An 18,371-nucleotide genomic window follows, 5' to 3' on the forward strand; every position below is an offset into this window, starting at 1 on the left:
CCTCCGGAAGGACCTCAGTGTCCCCTGCTGCGCCCAGGCTGGTGACCCGCTCCATACCTGCAGTCGGTCACAGGGGATGGGCAGGTGTGACCTCAGTCACCCTCCTTGCGTGCAGTGGGCAAGGCTGGGCCGTGTCCAGTGCGCTTCCTGCCCCGGGGCTCCTGCCCTGTGAGGCCCTGTGAGGCCCTGGGCGCACAGCCCGGAGGGCTTCCCGCGGGGGGTTATTAGGTGGTAGGAGCGTCTACACTCACCGTGGATCATTCTGTCTCCAGCCCCCTCCCTCTCCCCTGCGTCCTGATGTTGCCCCTTGTGCCGCAGCCTCCAGGGCCCTCGGGACGGGGCTCCCCCTGACTCTGACCACTCCCCCGCAGCTCACGTTAGGGGGTCCCGTCATTTCTCTGCCCTTGGGTGCCTGCCCTCTGGCACTTTTTCTAAATTCCCTGGATTTATGGAAGAAACTGTGCTATACCTTCCACTGCCGGGCCCACCCACCCTCATCCCAGGCTGCGTTCCCGCTGTGTTCACCCCTGCAGGGAGTGGCCGCTGGAGGGGCAGGGGCTCCGGGCTCAGCCCGCCCTGTCCTGGGAGAGGCGTGGGGTGTGTGCAGCGGGGTCTGTCTGCTGAGCCGCAGAGCCGCAGAGCCCGCGGGCCTCAGGGCCCCTCTGCCACGTGGGTGGCCACCGCCATTCTCACGGCGCTGCCGTCTGACTGTGCTTCCTGCAAAAACAGGGTTGGGGCCCTTGTGTCACCTCCCTGCACCCCCACAAGCTGGAAGTGACCCAGGACCCCCACACCCACTTGGGCCACGGCCATGGGTGCTTCGAGGAAGAGCATGGGTTCGACCCCTAAGTGGGGGTGTCTCTGGGGTTTCTGGGTCCTTCTGCGGGCTGCCTGGGAGCTGTAGGCTGGTCCTTCTGCAGGCTGGTCCCACATGACCCCGTGGGTGGTCGCGCGTCTCAGGCCCCCGAGAGGAGTGATGCTCCCCAGCCTCACTGAGGAGGGGCCCTCGGCTCTGCCACGAGGTGTCCTTGCCCAGGTTCAGGGGGCGGGGGGCTGAGCGCCCTTTCTGCCCCCTGCTGAGGGCCTTGGAGGCCTTCCTGGGGTCGGAGACTCAGCCGCACCCTCGAAGCCACACGAGCCGGGGCTGTGCGGGGGTGCCCAGAAGCTGGCGGACACCCGCTCCCCCAAACACTGGCCATCTGTCATTGCCAGCAGGCCCGGGGGTCAGAGCCACACAGACAGGAAGAGTGCCCGTCCGCCCAGCGCCCGTGGGGACAGAGCCCGCCGGCTCCCTAATGGCCGGGGTAGGCTACGGTTCCCTGGATTCTGTTGGTGACAGTGACCCCACTGGGAAGAGCCGCTTCCCTTGGACCAGGCAGTGACCGGCCGAATTTCCTTCGGCGTCAAGCCCACAGGTAACCCGGATGGCACTGCGGGCTCACGGGAGCCGGGGTCCGGATGCCTGGGTCCAGACGGCTCCAGATGGCTCTCGCCGCGGGGCTGGTCCCGGTCCTCGGCCCGCAGCCGGGCCCTGGAGGCTCCTTGCTTCAGTCTGGGAGACGTTTACTTAGCAGGTACTGCCCGCCGGGCGCTGGCCGCGCTCTTCTGGGAACGTGGAGTCGCCAGGTGCGCGATGTGCACAGGCCCCACTGTCGGGAGCACTGTGCCCCACGCCCACGCGAGCGGGAACGTGCTGGGAGCCTCGCTGGGCTGTCACTGCCCAGAAAGCCCCTGAAGGCCCTGGTCACAGGGCCTGTTGTCCTGGCGAGGCTGCTCCCTCCTGGGAGTGACCCTGCATCGAGGGACAGTGGCTCCGGGAGGCGGGGAAGGGCATCCCTGATGCACCACCGTGGGCTCAGGTCAGCTCCACTGTGATCACTGCTACCTGCTGACCACGGGCCGTGGGCCCAGCACCCCCGTGTGAGGCCCAGGCCCTCAGCAGGCCCCCGGGCCCAGGGGCGGCTCCAGAAGCGGCTAATTCATTCTGGCTCCGTACCTAGCCAGGCACGCGGTGGCTGGGTCGGGGTCGGGTCGGGCAGGGTCCAGGTGGGGGTCCAGGAGGTGGCCGTGGCTCCGCTCCAGGGAAGCCCCTCCCTTCCCTTCCGGAGGCTGGGCCCCGCTGGCCCCTGGCACTGCGTGGGCTCCCCACTTCCCTTCCCGTCGTGGGCCCCGGCGGAGGCCGGCCCGCCCATCAGCCACGCTCCGACGACCTTGAAGAGCAGGCAGAGGTTCTCCGGCGCCGTATCTGCCTCCCTACGGTGCGCGCGAGGAGCAGTGCCCGGTCCCGGGCGGCCTGTGGTGCACAGGGGAGGCTGCACGCTTCCACGGCACGCGGGAACACAGGTCACGGAGCCCCACGTGGAGCACGGGGCATGCCCTCCCCGGGCCGTCCTCCCTCTGTCCCCTCGCATGCCCAGCATGGTGCGAGGCCATCGGCCGGGAGGCAGCGAGCCCCGGAAAGTGCGAGTGTAGCTCCCTCTGGGAAAGCCGGGGTGGGGGGGTCCCTGCAGACCCAGGGGTGCTGACCCTCGCCGGCAGAGGGGACACTCGCGGGGCGCGTCTAACCCACCTGTGGTTTCCCCGACACAGACCTGCGCCCCCTGGACATCCTGGCAGAGGCCGTCCCTCCGAATGGCGCTGCGGGCGGAATCAGGGTGACCCAGGCCCACGGCGTGCGAGGACTCCAGCTCTCGGCCGCCGCCCCCCACGCCGTCAGCTTCCCTGCCTCGAGGATTTTCTTCCGGTGCGACCTCTTCCCTGAAGAGTTTTCAATCGTCATAACCTTGAAAGTTCCCAGTCTTCCCCCGAAGGTCAGTGACGCTCCTTACTCCCCCCCCCCCCCACCGCGGCCAGGCCTCTCCTGTGGGCTCCGGGGCATCTTCGGGGTTAAGCGGCTGTCCCCATAGGTAGTGAGGTCCCCATCACAGCCCGCGTGCTGGCGGAGCCCGTGGCACCATCGCGAGGTGGGCTGACCGGTCCAAGGCTCGGGGACAATGCTTGGACTTCTCAGTTTGACATCTGTCCTCGGGAAATGGAGAGCGTGCCCTTCGGGGCCCGATGACCCCTGGCTTGCGGCCCCTTCAGCCCAGATGCAGCCAGCATTCCCGCCCCCTCGGCCCGCCGCCCCCAAAGCTGAGGACCCTCGGTGCCCAGCCCTGCTCCCCCGCGGGGCCCCGGACCGTGCCGCACGTAGGCCTGGGACCCACTCGGAATCTCAGATAAGGACGGAAAGGCCGTCCGCCCTGGCCGCGATCCTCCCCGTGGGCTTGCTCCACGCCCCGGGGACGTCTGCTCACGAAAGCCCTCTCTTCGTGCCTTCGACTCGGCTGCGTTTTCTCTCCCAAGTCTTTGCGTTTTCCCTGTTCCATAATTTCCATTTTCTTCTATTTTATATAAATTCCACTTCTCAGCTTAAAGACTCCATCTTCTAAGCTATGTCCTGAGCACGACTCCAAATATTTGGACGCAAGGACTCCATTCTGTGGACGATTCCCACGCGTGTATTGCCATTAAAGAGTTTTTTTTTTTTTTTTAAGTTTTAATTTAAATTCCAAGTAGTTGGGCAGCCCCGGTGGCGCAGCGGTTTGGCGCTGCCTGCAGCCCAGGGCGTGATCCTGGGGACCCCGGATCGAGTCCCACGTGGGCTCCCTGCATGGAGCCTGCTTCTCCCTCTGCCTGTGTCTCTGCCTCTCTCTCTCTCTCTCTGTCTCTATGAATAAATAAATCTTTAAAAAATAATAAATTCCAGGTAGTTGCCATACAGGGTAATATTAGTTTCGGGCTTGCAATGGATGATTCAACATTTGCAACAGAACCCAGTGCCCATCAGGACAGGTGCACGCCCGACTCCCCATCTCCTCCCCCGCCTCCCCTCTGGTGACCGGCAGCATGTTCTCTGGGGCTGCATCTGTTTCTTGGTTTGTCTCTCTCTCCCTTTGCCCCCCTTGCTCCTTTGTTCTGTCTCTTAAATACCCCGTGTGAGGGGGCCGTGCGATCATGTCTCTCCCCGGCCGACTCGCCCCCCTCGGCATCACGCCCTCGGCTCCCCCCACGTCAGTGTAAATGGCGAGATCTCCCCGCTCTGACGGCCGAGTGACACCCGGGGTGCGCAGGGACCACGTCTTCCTCCAGCATGTGTCCGTGGACATCGAGGCTCCTCCCGCGGCACGGCCCCCGTGGACACGGCCGCAGGGAACGCGGGGGTGCAGGTGCCCCTGCAGCTCACCGCCTCTGGGCTGCAGGGTCGGTACCCAGCAGTGCAACTGCCAGGTCGGAGGGCAGCTCCGTGTCGGGCTCCCTGAGGCCACCCCCCCCACCCCGTCCCCACCGTGGCCCCCCCACCTGCGTTCCCACCAGCCGCAGAGAGGCTCCCCTTTCTCCACATCCTCCCTGCACCTGTCGCCTCCCGACGGTGGCCGTCCTGCTGGGCCTGCGGGATGGGGTGGGGGGTCCCACGTGGTGTTGGTGTGTGTGTCCAGGACAGCGAGGGACGTGGAGCATCTTCCCACGTGTCTGGGGCCCTGTGTGGGTCTCCACTGGAGACGTGTCTGCTCACGTCTTCCGCCCATTTTTTAATTGGATTTTTTACATTTTGGGGTTGTTGAGTTCTTCATGGATCTTGGACACCAGCCCTTTACCCGATCTGTCTTTACAAATACCTTCTCCCATCCTGTAGGTTGTCCTTTAGTTTTGTTGGCTGTTTCCTTTGCTGTGAGGAAGCGTTTCATCTTGACGACGTCCCAGTAGCTTCCCTCGCCTCCGGAGACTTATCTAGAAACATGTTATGGCAGATGTCAGAGAAATTACTCCCTGTGCTCTCTTCCAGGATTTTTATGGTTTCAGGTGTCACATTTAGGTATTTAACCCATTTTGAATGTATTTGTGTCTGGTATAAGGAAACGGTCCAGTTCCACTCCTCTGCTGTCCGGTTTCCCCAGCACCATTTGTTGAAGACACTGTCTTTTTTCTTTTTCTTTTTCTTTTTTTTTTTTAAGATTTTATTTATTTATTCATGAGAGACACAGAGAGAGAGAGAGAGGCAGAGACACAGGCAGAGGGAGAGAAGCAGGCTCCCTGCAGGGAGCCTGATGTGGGACTCGATCCCGGGACTCCAGGATCACACCTTGGGCCGAAAGCAGGCACTAAACCGCTGAGCCACCCAGGGATCCCGACACTGTCTTTTTTCAACTGGATATTCTTTCCTGCTTTGTCAAAAATGAGCTGACCATAGAGTTGAGGGTCCATGTTTAGGTTCTCTCTTCTGTTCCATTGGTCTGTGAGTCGGCTGTTGTGCCAGCACCAGGTTGTCTTGATGATCGCAGCCTTGTAGTGCAGCTGGAAGTCTGCAGTTGTGATGCTTCCGGCTTCGGTTTTCTTTTTATTTTATTTTTATTTTTTTTATTTTTTAATTTTTTTTTAATTTTTTTTATTTATTTATGATAGTCACAGAGAGAGAGAGAGAGGCAGAGACACAGGCGGAGGGAGAAGCAGGCACCATGCACCGGGAGCCTGATGTGGGATTCGATCCCGGGTCTCCAGGATCGCGCCCTGGGCCAAAGGCAGGCGCCAAACCGCTGCGCCACCCAGGGATCCCTTCGGTTTTCTTTTTAGGGCTGCTTTGGCTATTTGGGGTCTTTCGTGGTTCCACCCAAATGTTAGGATTGCTTGTTCCAGCTCTGTGAAAAATGCTGCTGGTATTTTGATAGGCATTGCCCTGAATGTGTAGATCGCTCTGGGTAGCACGGACATGTTAACAATATTTGGTCTTCCAATCCGTGAGCGTGGAATGCCTTTCATTTCTTTGTGTCATCTTCAATTTCTTTCATGAGTGTTCTGTAGTTTTCAGATCTTTTACGTCTTTGGTTAGGCTTATTCCTGGGTAGCTTCTTGATTTTTGGTGCAATTATAAATGGGGTTGATTCCTTAACTTCTCTTTCTGCTGCTTCATTACTGATGCACAGAAATGGAACAGATTTCTCTACCTTGACTTTGTGTCCTGAGAGTTTCCCGAATTCCCGAATCAGTTCCAGCAGTTTTTTTGGTGGAGACTTTCGGGTTTTCTGTATAGAGCGTCATGTCGTCTGCAAGTAGTGAAAGTTTGGCTTCTTCCTTGCCGATGTGGAGGCCTTTTAGTTCTTTTTGTTGTCTGACCATGGAGACTAGGACTTCCAGTTCTAGGTCGAACAACAGTGGTGAGAGTGGACGTGCCTGTCCTCCTCCTGACCTCAGGGGACAGGCTCTCAGTTCTTCCCCACTGAGGATGGTGTTCACTGTGGACTTTCTCATATGGCCTTTATTGGGTTGAGGTGGGTTCCCTCTAAACCTACCTTGTTGAGGGTTTTTATCATGAATGGATACTGTACTCTGTCAAATGCCTTTTCCGTGTCTATTGAAATGATCACATGGTTCTTCTCTTTTCTCTTATTGATGTGATGTATCGCATGGATTGATTTGTGAATATTGAACCACCCCTCAGTCCAGGAATAAATCCCACTTGATTGTGGTGAATGACTTTTTAAATATCTTGTGGATTTGATTTGCTAGTGTCTTGTTGAGGATTTTTGCATCCATGTTCATCAGGGTTAATGGCCTGTAGTTCTCTTTTTTAGCGGCGTCTTTATCTGGTTTTGGTATCAGGGTAATGCTGGCCTCATAGAGTGAATTTGGACATTTTCCTTCCTTTTCTGTCTTTTGGAATAGTTCAAGAAGAATAGGTATTAACTCTTCTTTCAATGTTTCATAGAGGGATCCCTGGGTGGCGCAGCGGTTTAGCGCCTGCCTTTGGCCCAGGGCGCGATCCTGGAGACCTGGGATCGAATCCCACATCGGGCTCCCGGTGCATGGAGCCTGCTTCTCCCTCTGCCTATGTCTCTGCCTCTCTCTCTCTGTGTGTGTGTGACTATCATAAATAAAAAATTAAAAAAAAAACTTAAAAAAAATGTTTCATAGAATTCCCCTGGGAAGCCATCTGGCCCAGGACTTTTGTTTGTTGGGAGGTGTTTGGTTATGGATTCATTTTCTTTGCTGGTTATTGATCTGTTCAAATTTTCCAGAAATTTCTTTCTGTTTCAGTGTCGGTAGTTTGTATGTTTCTAGGAATTTATCCATTTCATCTAGGTTGTTAATTTGTTGGCATATGGTGTTTCATAATATTCTCTTATGATTATTTTTTGTGGTGTTGGTTGTGATCTTTCCTCTTTCATTCATGATTCATTTATTTTGGTCCTTTCTCTTTTCTTTTTGATAAGACTGGCTAGGGATTTATCAATTTTATTAATTCTTTCAAAGAACCAGCTCTTGGTTTCATTGATCTGTTCTACTGGGTTTTTGTTTGTTTCTGTATTGTTTATTTCTGATCTAATATTTTATTTATTTATTTATTTATTTATTTATTTATTTATTTATTTAAGGGGGGAGAGAGAGAAAGAATGGCAGGGGGAGGGGTGGAGGAAGAGAGAGAAGCAGACTCCCTGCTGAGTAGGGTGCGTGAAGCTGGACTGGATCCCAGAACCCTGAGATCATGACCTGAGCTGAAGGCAGATGTTTCACCAGCTGAGCCACCCAGACACCCCTATTTTTGCTCTAATTTTTATTATTTCTCTTCTCTTGTTGGATTTAGGCTTTATTTGTTGTTCTTTCTCCAGCTCCTTTAAGGTGTAAGGTTAGGTTCTGTAGTTGAGATTTTCTTCCTTCTTGAGGTAGGCTTGCATTGCTGTATACTTCCCTCTTGGGACAGCCGTTGCTGCATCCCAAACGTTCCAACCTGTTGTGTTTTCATTTTCATTTACTTCCATGTGTTTTAAACTTCCTCCTTAATTCCCAGTTGACTCATTCATTCTCTAGTAGGATGTCCTTTAACCTCCACGTATTTGTGGTCTTTCCAAATATTTTCTTGTGGCTGACTTCAAGTCTCACAGCGCTGTGGTCTGAGAATGCACATGAAAAGATCTCAGTCTTTGTGTACGTGTTGAGGGCTGATTTGTGACCCAGTGTGATCTGTGCTGGAGACTGTTGCGTGTGCCTCGAGAAGGATGTGTATTCTGCTGCTTTAGGATGGAATGTTCCTCATATATCTGTGAAATCCACCTGGCCCAATGTGTCATCCAAAGCCCTTGTTTCCTTGTTGATTTTCTGCTTGGATGATCTGTCCATTGCTGTGAGGGGGATGTTCAGTCCCCTACTATTATTGTATCGTTATCCACGAGTTCCTTTATGTTTGTGATTAGCTGTTGTATGTATTTGGCTGCTCGCTCCCAAGTTAGGGACACAAATATTTACAGTTGTTACATCTTGTTGATGGGTTGTCCCCTTTGTTATGACATGGTGTCCTTCTTCGTCTCTTGTTATGGGCTTTGTTTTAAAGTCGGTGTCCATCGAAAGATGACTGGATAGAGAAGATGTGGTCTATGTATACAATGGAATATTCCTCAGCCATTAGAAATGACAAATACCCACCATTTGCTTCAACGTGGATGGAACTGGAGGGTATTATGCTGAGTGAAGTAAGTCAATCGGAGAAGGACAAACAGTGTATGTTCTCATTCATTTGGGGAATATAAATAATAGTGAAAGGGAATATAAAGGAAGGGAGAAGAAATGTGTGGGAAATACCAGAAAGGGAGACAGAACATAGAGACTCCTAACTCTGGGAAACGAACTAGGGGTGGTGGAAGGGGAGGAGGGCGGGGGGTGGGGGTGAATGGGTGACGGGCACTGAGGGGGGCACTTGACGGGATGAGCACTGGGTGTTACTCTGTATGTTGGTAAATTGAACACCAATAAAAATTAATTTATTTAAAAAAATAAATAAAGTCTATTTTGTCCCATCTAAGTATGGCTACTCCAGCTTTCTTTTGGCATCCATTTGCATGATAGATATTTCTCCATCCCTTCACTTTCAATCTCTGTGCATTTTTAGGTCTGAAAGATGATTTTTTTTTAACAGCTTCTTTGAGCTACACTTCCCATACCACACCATTCCCTAATTCTCTGTGCCAAGTGCGCAGTTTGGTGATGTTCAGTGTCCCCAACTATGTGTGCAACCCTTCTGTGGGCAATTTGCCACTTGCCACCACTTCAGGAAGACCCCCCCCCCCATGCCCCTGGGTTACCCCACCCCCTGTAACCAGCAACAACTAGTTGACTTTATGTCCTACTTGTTTGCCTACTCTGGACATTTCATGTAAATGGATCCATTCACATATATATGGTCTTGCTCCTGGCTTCTTTCATGTAGCGTGTCTTCAAGGTTCATGTGTGTGGAGCATTCATCAGTACTTCCTTCCTTTCTTGGCTAAATCATTTTCAACTGCATGGACATATGACTATTTGTTTATCCATTCATCAGTGGATGGACATTTGGGCCGTTTCTACCCTTTGGCCCCAGTGAATAGTGCTCCTATAAACCTTACATACATAGTTTCGTATGGACATATATTTTTAATTCTCTTGGGTATATAGTTAGGTGTGGACTTGCTGGGTCATATGGCGACTCTATGATTACATTTTTAAGGGGGGGTGCAAAGGGAAAGGGAGAGAGAGAATCTTAAGTGGGCTCTGAGCTCAGCCTGGAGCTCAACATGGGGGTTGATCTCACAACCCTGAGACCATGACCTGAGCTGAAATCAAGAGTCAGATGCTTAACCAACTGAGCCACCCAGGCATCCCTCTATGATTAACTTTTTAGGACTTGCCAGACTGTTTTCCGAGGTAGCTGCACTATCTTGCAATTTGTCCACATCCTTGTCAACACTTCTTATGATCTTATTTTTTTAATCTAGCCATCTTCATGGGCAGCAAGTGGCATCTCATGGGGTCCTGATTTTCATTCTGTGATGAATAATAATGTTTTATGTTTTTTCATGTGTGTGTTGGCTGTTTGTCCATCTTTTTGGAGAAATACATATCCAAGTCCCTTGCCTAATTTTTTTTTTTAAAGAAAGAAAGAGACCTTGGCCAGGTATGATGAAAGAAGGACATAGCATTGTTAATTAATTTTTAACATTTTGTGAGCACTTAAAGTGTACCAAGCCCTAGGCAATATCCCATTTCTTTTTTTTTAATTTTTATTTATTTATGATAGTCACACACACACACAGAGAGAGAGAGAGAGGCAGAGGGAGAGGCAGGCTCCATGCACCGGGAGTCTGACGTGGGATTCGATCCCGGGTCTCCAGGATCGCGCCCTGGGCCAAAGGCAGGTGCTAAACCGCTGCACCACCCAGGGATCCCCCTTGCCTAATTTTAACTGAATTTTTTCTTGTTGTGGAGTGATGAATTTTCTATGTATTTTAAATTGAAGCCCCATATCATATATGACTTGCAAATATTTTCTCCTCTTTTGTAGATTGTCTTTTCACCTTTGTAGTGTTCTTTGAAGCACAAAACCTTTTAATTTTTATGAAGCCAGATTTATCTTTTTTTTTCTTTTCTTGCTTATACTTTTAACATCATATCTTAGAATCCACTGCCAAATCTGAGGTCAAGAAAACCTACCCCAATGTTTACTTCTAATAGTTTTATAACTTTAGTGATTTTATTTTAGTCTTTGGTCCATGTGAGTTTGTGAGTTAATTTTTGTAATTAATTTTGGTGAGAGGTAGTGGCCCACTTCCTTCTTTTGCACACAGATGTCCAGCAGTCCCACCACTATTTGTTGAAGAGACCATACTTTCCCTATTGATTGGTCTTAATCCCTTGTTGAAGTCAATTGACCATAGATATATGGATTTACTTTTGGACTCTCAATTGTATTCCATTGATGAATCAATAAATACCAATTTATTGTCTATCCTTATGCCAGTACCATACTGTCTTAGTAAGTATAGCTTTGTAGTAAATTTTGAAATTGGTAAATGTGTGTCTTCCAATTTTTAAAAGATTTTATTTATTTATTTGAGAGAGAGAGAGAGGGGGAAGGAGAGAGAGAGAGAGAGAGAGAGAGAGAGAAAGCACGTGCACACAAGCAGGGGGAAAGGGGGAAGGAGAGAGGCAGAGGGAGAAGCAGGCTCCACTGAGCAAGGACCCTGATGCAGGGCTTCATTCCAGGATCCTGGGATCATGACCTGAGCTGAAGGCAGATGCTTAATCAACTGAGCCACCCAGGGGCCCCCAAATTTGTTCTTATTCAAGGTTGTTTGGGCTATTCTGCTCTGGCTTATTCTGCATTCCATATGAATTTTAACAACAACTTTCAATTTGTACTAAGAAGTCAACTTGGATTCTGATAAGGATTGCATAAGTGTGTAAATGGGAGACAACTGCCATCTGCATAGTGTCAGGTCTTCTCATCCTTGAATTGGGATGTTTTCCCATGGATTTAGATTTTCTTTAACAAAACAAAACTTGGGGCACCTGGGTGGCTCAGTGGTTGAGCATCTGCCATTGCCTCAGGTCATGATCCTGGGATCTGGGTTCAAGTCCTGCATTGGGCTCCCCGCAGGGAGCCTGCTTCTCCCTCTGCCTGTGTCTCTGCCTCTTTCTCTGTGTCTCACATTTATACACAAATAAAAATCTTTAAAATATATATATCTTAAAAAAAACAAAACTGATTCTCTAGAGCTCTCAGAGTAACTACTTTTGCAGTTATCTTGTTCTCAAGTATCCATTTAATCTAATTTATATACTTTATTGGCATATAGTTGTTCATAGCATTTCTCTGTAATCCTTTTTATTTCTGTAAGGCTGATAGCAGTGTCCCCTCTTTCATTTGTGATTCTCATTATTTGAGTCTTCTCCACCTCTCTTTTTCATGATCAATGTAGCTAAAATGTTGTCAATTTTATCTTTTCAAAGAGCCAATTTTATTGATTTTCTCACTTTTCTAGTCTCTATCTCACTTATTTATGCCCTAATCTTTATTATTTCCTTCCTTCTGCTTGTCTGCAGTGCCTTAAAGTGAAAGTTTAGGTAATTGATTTGAGGCCTTTCTTCTTTCTTAGTATAGGTGCTTACAGCTGTAAATCTCTAAGAAGTGTTATAGCTGCATTCCATAAATTATAGTATTTTGTTTTTCACTTTCATTCATTTAAAAGTATTGTATGATTTTCTTTTTGATTCTGCTTTGATCTTTTGGTTATTTAGGAGTGTGTTGTTTAATTTCCACATGTTTATGAATCCCTCCAATTTTTTCTGGTACTAATTTCTTTTTTTAAGATATTATTTATCTATTCATGAGAGACACAAAGAATGGCAGAGGCACAGGCAGAGGGAGAAGTGGACTCCCTGTGGGGAGCCAGATGAGGGACTCGATCCCACGACCCCAGGATCAAAACCTGAGTTGAAGGCAGATACTCAGCCACTGAGCCACCCAGGAGCCCTCTGTTACTAATTTCTAATATCACTCCATTGTGGCCAGAAAACACAGTTTGTGTTATTTCTATCCATTTTAACATATTGGGGTTTGTTTTATGGCCTAGCCTATGTTCCATTCTGAGGATACTGTGTGCATTTCTGAAGAGGCTATACTCTGCTGTTGGTGGCGGAGGTGTCTGACAGATGTCCATTAGGTCTTGCTGGTTTGCAGCGCTGTTCTTTGTGACCTTATTGACCTTCTTTCAGGTTGTTCTGTCCATTGTTGAAATTGGGATATTGAGGTCTTCAATGAATATTATTCTGTTTTTTCCTGTATGTCTGTTAGCTTTTGATTGTGTATTTTGGTGCTGTTATTATTTGCGTGTATGTTTATAATTATTATATATTCCTCATGGATTGACTTTTTATCACTATAAAATGTCACTCTGTCTCCAGTAGCAATTTTTTTAAAGTCTACTTTATCTGATGTTAGTAAAATATTAATATCTTCTTGTGGTTGCTGTTTCCATGGTATATCTTTTTCTATCATTTTACTTTCAATCTAGCTGTATCTTTTACTATAAAAGTGCATTTCCTATAGTGAGTGTATAGTTGAATCAATTTTATTCAGTAGAACAATCTTCCCTTTGATTGTATTAATTCATAATTGATGTTATTATTAATGTATAGTTGATCCTCTTTATTCATGAATATCGCATTTACAAGTTCACCTACTCACTAAAATTGATTTGTAGCCTCAAAGTCAGTACTCACGGTGGCTTCACATTCATTTGTGGACATGCACAGAACAGCAAAACATTGGGTGTCCCCACATGCGTGTTCCCAGCTGAGGTCAAACAAGATGCTCCACGTCTTATTTCAGTTAATGCTGCAAACAAGTGTCCTGTGATGTCTATTTAGTGCCACACTTTCCATGTTCTTGTGCTTCTCTTTGGTGATGTCACTGTTTGAAATGGCCTCATAAATCAGGAAGGCTGTGATGTGCCTCACAGAGAAAATTCATGTGATAGATAAGCTTCGTTCAGGTGTGTTATGTTGCTGTTGGAAGGGACTTCAGTGTTAAAGAGTCAGCAATGAATATTAAGTATTCACTGTGAAATAATAATGTATTTTGACATATTATATATATATGGTAAAATATATATATGTCTCTGTCCTTGGTTTTCACTAAAGTTTGGTCTCTGACCACAGTTTCTAACACTGCACTCCTAAATCCCTTGGAATTTCTTGGGTGATAGGAATGAATTTGTTATAATGAGGTAATTCTTAGTTGGCTTCAGGATGGGGGCTACTCACCAGAAAGACCAAGCTCTGATTAGAAGCCTGGTGCTTTCAGCCCCATCCCTGTCCTCAAGAAAGGGGAGAGGGGCTAGAAATTGAATTAATAATCAACCATGCCTACACAGTGAAGCTTCCCTAAAAATCCAAATGTATGGAATTCTGAGAGCTTCCAGTTTGATGAACATGTCCACGTGCCAGGAGGGTGGCGCACCCCAGTTCTGCAGGGAGAGAAGCTCCTTCACCCAGGACCCGCGCAGCCCTCGCCCTGTGTATCCCTCCACGTGGCTGTCTGTCTGCAAAATATCCTTTGCAATAAGGTCACCAATAGGAAGTCAGCTCTTTTCCTGGGTTCCGTGAGGTGCCCTAGCAGAGGATTGAACCCGAGGAGGAGGTCATGGGAACCTCTGATTTGTAGCTGAGTCAGATGGAAGTTGTGGGTGACAGGGTGTCTACTGCTGGCATCTGAAGTGGAGCCAGTCTTGCGGGCCTGAGTCCTTAACCTGGGAATCTGCCTGCACTAGGTTAGGGTTGGATTGGAACTGAGTCGTGGGACACCCAGAGGGCATCAGAGGGCTGGTCGGTGGGAAAAACCCACACACCTGCTGTCACAAGCATTACAGTGAAGGAAGACGCTGAGATTCTCCTAGACACACATACAAGGCTCCGTATTGATCGGTTGATGAAGATGGGACCAGGGGCCCACAGGAACCTAACTCTAGTTCTAACGCTGGGAGCTCTGGGCTAACCCAGCCTGCGTGGCGATTGTCCGTAACACGCTCTCCACCAGTGGCGCGAGTTGGCTGCAGCTGCATCTTGCCTGCTGCTTTGCTGTTCCGCTTTCTCTGTCCCGTGTCTTCTCGTGTGGGCTCCTCTCTCTCTCCTTTGACACACTCTTTTGCACTTAGTGAATATTTTCTCATTCAGCATTTTGTATCTTTAATGGTTTTTCTTTCTTTCTTTCTTTCTTTTTAGTTTTTTTCCTAGTTTTGCTCTAGGGCTTCCATATATTTAAACTTAGTAGAATCAGCTTCCTGTTTACACTAAGTCAATTCCAGTGGCGTAAAAACACGCTGTTTCTACAGACCTCCATCCCTTCCTATCTCTTTGTGGTCTTGCTCTTACATATACTCCATCTGTCAATGTTGAAAACCACTCAATATATTGTCATAATTATTACCTAAGATGCTTTTATGACTTCTAAGAAGCTGAGAGAAGACGGGAAAGTGAGTATTCTATTTACAGCCTTTTATCGTTTCTAGTTCTTTTCACGTTTTCCTGTGCATCTGAGTTGCCATCTAGGGTCATTTCCTCTGCTGGATGCGGCTTTGCTCCCACCTGCCTCGTTGGTCCCATGTTGTCAAATACATCACATCACACACAGGCCCAGCAAAGGGGTACGTGCAATTCCGTGTAGGCAGCTGCTTTCCAACTTAGCAAGCCGTCTAAGACTCAGTGAGGGAGAAAAGCACGCATCTGCACCGTCCGTTGTAATCACGTGACCACCTTCACTGGTGTGCTTCCTGTCCCCCTGGGGATCAGAATTCCCAGCTGGGGTTGCTCCCCTTCAGCCTGAGGGACTCCCCTCACTGCATCTTCTATGGGGGGCCTGCCAACATCAAATTCCCTCCGTTTTTATTTCCCTGGGAATGTATTCTGACTCATTTGTAAAACTAGCCTTGTTGGACAGACGATTCCTGATTGACACTTCTTTTCTCTTGAGCACTTTGACGACCTCATCCCCCGTCTATGATGAGAACTTGGCTGTGGAACTCACGGTGTGCCCTCGTGGGTGACTCGATGCTTTTCTCCTGCCTTCGACTGTCAGCACCCTCACCGCGATGGGTCCGTTTGTGGGTCTTTGCGCCTGCCCCATTAGCAGTGCATTGAGTTCCTGGATGTGTAGATTAAAGTTTTTCAATAGATTTGGAAAGTTTTAAGTCATTATTTCTTTGAGATGATACCATTTCTCCACTGAGGATTGACTGCCCTGCCGCCCCCAGGGCAGCCCCCAGTCCCACCCATCAGAGCTGATGAGGCTTTAAACCCTGACGCCCACTGTCCACACGAGTCTTGATGGAGCCCTGCAGCTCAAAGCATCACCAAGGCCCTGCCCTCGCCGCTTCAGGGGCTCGGCAGAGGATGGCGGCCAAGTGTCCGTGAGGGCATGGGGGCCGTGCAGGTGTTGCATACTCACTACGTCTCAGGCATGGAACCAAGCATCTGGGCAGGAAGCAATGAAGCAAATGCATTGCCCATCATGGTTATTCCTACTGTGCTAACCTGCATCCGGGTCCTTGGCCCTGTCTATGCGCCAGTCTCTGCCCCCAGGACGCTTTTCTCACACCTGCCCTAGGGCTCTGTCCTGGGAGACCCATGCCCCATCAACACCCACTACAACCAGCAACATCAGCCCACAGCCCACAAACCCCATGGCCAGGCCACTTGAGCCTCATCAGAACTGTCCAGGGCTAAACATCTCACTCCCGCTCAAAGCCCACGTTCCAAGATTGCTCCAGCCTCAGCCCTTCCCTTGGAGGAGAACGGCGCCCCGGCCCCCCACCGTGGGAGGGAGCACAAGCTGTCACTTTAAGAAAATCACCTATTGCTATGGTCTCCACAAAAGCATCAAGGCATTTCCACGGTCTTTCCTCTGAGGACAAATGCAGGTCGGGAGCCCTACAAACCAGGGGCAGACGGTGACCAGCCCGTGGGAATAAACAAGCTGAACAATAAGGAAGGGGAGGCTTCACTAAGCCTGTTGTTGGGACAAAACAAGCACCAGGAGGGCTATAAAAGCCAACAGCCCAGCACCTCACACACTCACACCCGCACCCGCACCCACACACTCACCCGCACCCACACCCCGCTCCAGCACCCACACCATGGCCGCCTCCACCCTGTCCGTCTGCTCCAGCGACCTGAGCTACGACAGCCGTGTCTGCCTGCCTGGCTCCGGTGACTCCTGCCCCGACTCCTCCTGGCAGGTGGATGACTGTCCTGAGAGCTACTGCGAGCCCCCCTGCTGCGCCCCGACCTCCTGCCTGACCCTCCTCTGCACCCCTGCGAGCTGCGGGTCCAGCTCCTGCCCATCAGCCTGCCCCGGCTCCTGCCAGCCCTCGTGCTGCAGCTGCTCACCGTGCCAGGAGGGCTGCGGTGCATCTGTCTGCTGCAAGCCCGTGTGCTGCACCCCTGTCTGCTGCACCCCTCTCTGCTGCACCCCCGTCTGCTGCAAGCCCGTGTGCTGCACCCCTGTCTGCTGCAAGCCCGTCTGCTGTGAGGCATCCCCTTGCTCAGCCTCCCCCTGCTGCCAGCAGTCTAGCTGCCAGCCCTCCTGCTGCAGCTCCTCCCCCTGCCAGGAAGACAGCTGTGTGTCTGTCTGCTGCAAGCCCATGTGCTGCACCCCTGTCTGCTGCAAGCCCGTCTGCTGCACCCCTGTCTGCTGCAAGCCTGTCTGCTGTACCCCTGTCTGCTGCAAGCCCGTGTGCTGCACCCCTGTCTGCTGCAAGCCCATCTGCTGCAAGCCCGTCTGCTGCCAGAACTCCCCCTGCTGCCAGCCCAGCCCCTGCAGACCCTCTTCCTGCATGTCCCTTCTCTGCCGCCCTGTGTGCAGACCCGCCTGCTGCTCATCCTCCTCCCCTTGTCAGCCCAGCTGCTGCCGCCAGGCCTCTAGCATGTCCCTGCTGTGCCGCCCCGTGTGCTCCCGCTGATGGGGCACGTGCCCCTGGGGCGCTGGGCTCAGGCCCCAACCCAGGGATGGTGGGCCTCCCGGACACCCCTCAGCCCAGCCCTCACCTGTGCTAGGTAGCTGCCCCCACCCAGGACGGGGTCCCCCTGGGTGTCCACTCTCCTGAGCTGACTTCACCTCTTCCATCCTAAGAACGCTGATCCTGTGGCTCTCCGGGGCTCCTGCTCCCGGGACGCATCTCCACCTGCCCTGGGTCACCTACCTTCCCTCCCAGTTCCTCAGCTCGACTCTGGTCACCAGGCCTCACCCTCTGACCTGTTGGCAAATCTCCAAAACCCCAATAAACTCACTTCACCTGCTGACCTGTTTCCTTTCAAATGACTCTCACAGGGGCAGGGTCCCGGGGTTTGGACCCAACAGTGGTCCCTTCCAGCGTGAACATTTTTGGGAGGAGGGATGAGAGGTCCCCAAGGGCCAGGGCCAGCTACTCTGGGCATGGCTGTGGGGTGGGACTCATGCCCGGGTGCAGGATGGTCAGCGCTGCAGGGCCCCACATGCATCCCCAGGGCTCCCGAGGCTGGACACCTGCACACGGGGCATGGCTTGGGAGGCTCAGCCCCGGGCCCATCTCCACCCACCACCCCAGCTGGGCAAAGCGGCCCAGATAAGCCGGCCTTGGGGCTGCGGGCAGCACAGCCCCTAGGGGCCTGGGGGCCTCCTGGGATCCCCCTGTGGTCCTCCCGAGTGCTGTGCTCATCCCCTGGAGAGGTGGCGGGCTGGGGTGGCACTGTTGCTGCCAAGGTGGGGTAATAGGGACTGGATACCTTCCCACCTGGGCCAACCCAGAGCCCTGACAAGACCCTGAAGCCAGCATGTCAGGTTCAGGACCCGAGGAGCACCAGACAAGCACAGCGGGGAAGGAAAGGCACGAGGTGCTTATCGCCGTTGGGGCTGTCACCCCCTGGAGAATATTTCTGGCCCCATGCAGGAGGGTCACCCCAGCGGAACTCCGGGCACCCTCAAGTTCACAGATGGCCTTGGGCGCTGGAGGAGGCACAGGCAGCCAGTATTTGGGTCTGGGGTCCCCGTCACG

At 51.2% G+C, this 18,371-nt stretch overlaps 1 protein-coding gene across 1 annotated transcript; it reads left to right on the forward strand.

Moving 5' to 3' along the window:
* Positions 1 to 3,089: 3,089 nt before the first annotated feature.
* Positions 3,090 to 17,300, forward strand: LOC121479221 (keratin-associated protein 10-7-like). Its single transcript, XM_041734685.1, has 4 exons — positions 3,090 to 3,189; positions 4,132 to 4,246; positions 16,466 to 17,068; positions 17,162 to 17,300. The coding sequence occupies exons 1-4, from the start codon at positions 3,090 to 3,092 to the stop codon at positions 17,298 to 17,300; spliced, it is 957 nt and encodes a 318-aa protein (XP_041590619.1).
* The last annotated feature ends 1,071 nt before the right edge of the window (positions 17,301 to 18,371 follow it).

Source organism: Vulpes lagopus, chromosome 20 (genome assembly GCF_018345385.1).
Source record: "Vulpes lagopus strain Blue_001 chromosome 20, ASM1834538v1, whole genome shotgun sequence".
Lineage (NCBI taxonomy): Eukaryota > Metazoa > Chordata > Mammalia > Carnivora > Canidae > Vulpes > Vulpes lagopus.

What these genes read in the sequence shown, in the direction of transcription:
- LOC121479221 (XM_041734685.1), top strand. Translation starts at nt 3,090, where the DNA reads ATGCAGCCAGCATTCCCGCCCCCTCGGCCCGCCGCCCCCAAAGCTGAG. An exon ending in GCCTCTGGGCTGCAGGGTCG is followed by an intron (nt 4,247 to 16,465) that starts GTACCCAGCAGT and finishes ACCCCGCTCCAG; the next exon opens with CACCCACACCATGGCCGCCT. An exon ending in TGTACCCCTGTCTGCTGCAA is followed by an intron (nt 17,069 to 17,161) that starts GCCCGTGTGCTG and finishes CAGCCCCTGCAG; the next exon opens with ACCCTCTTCCTGCATGTCCC.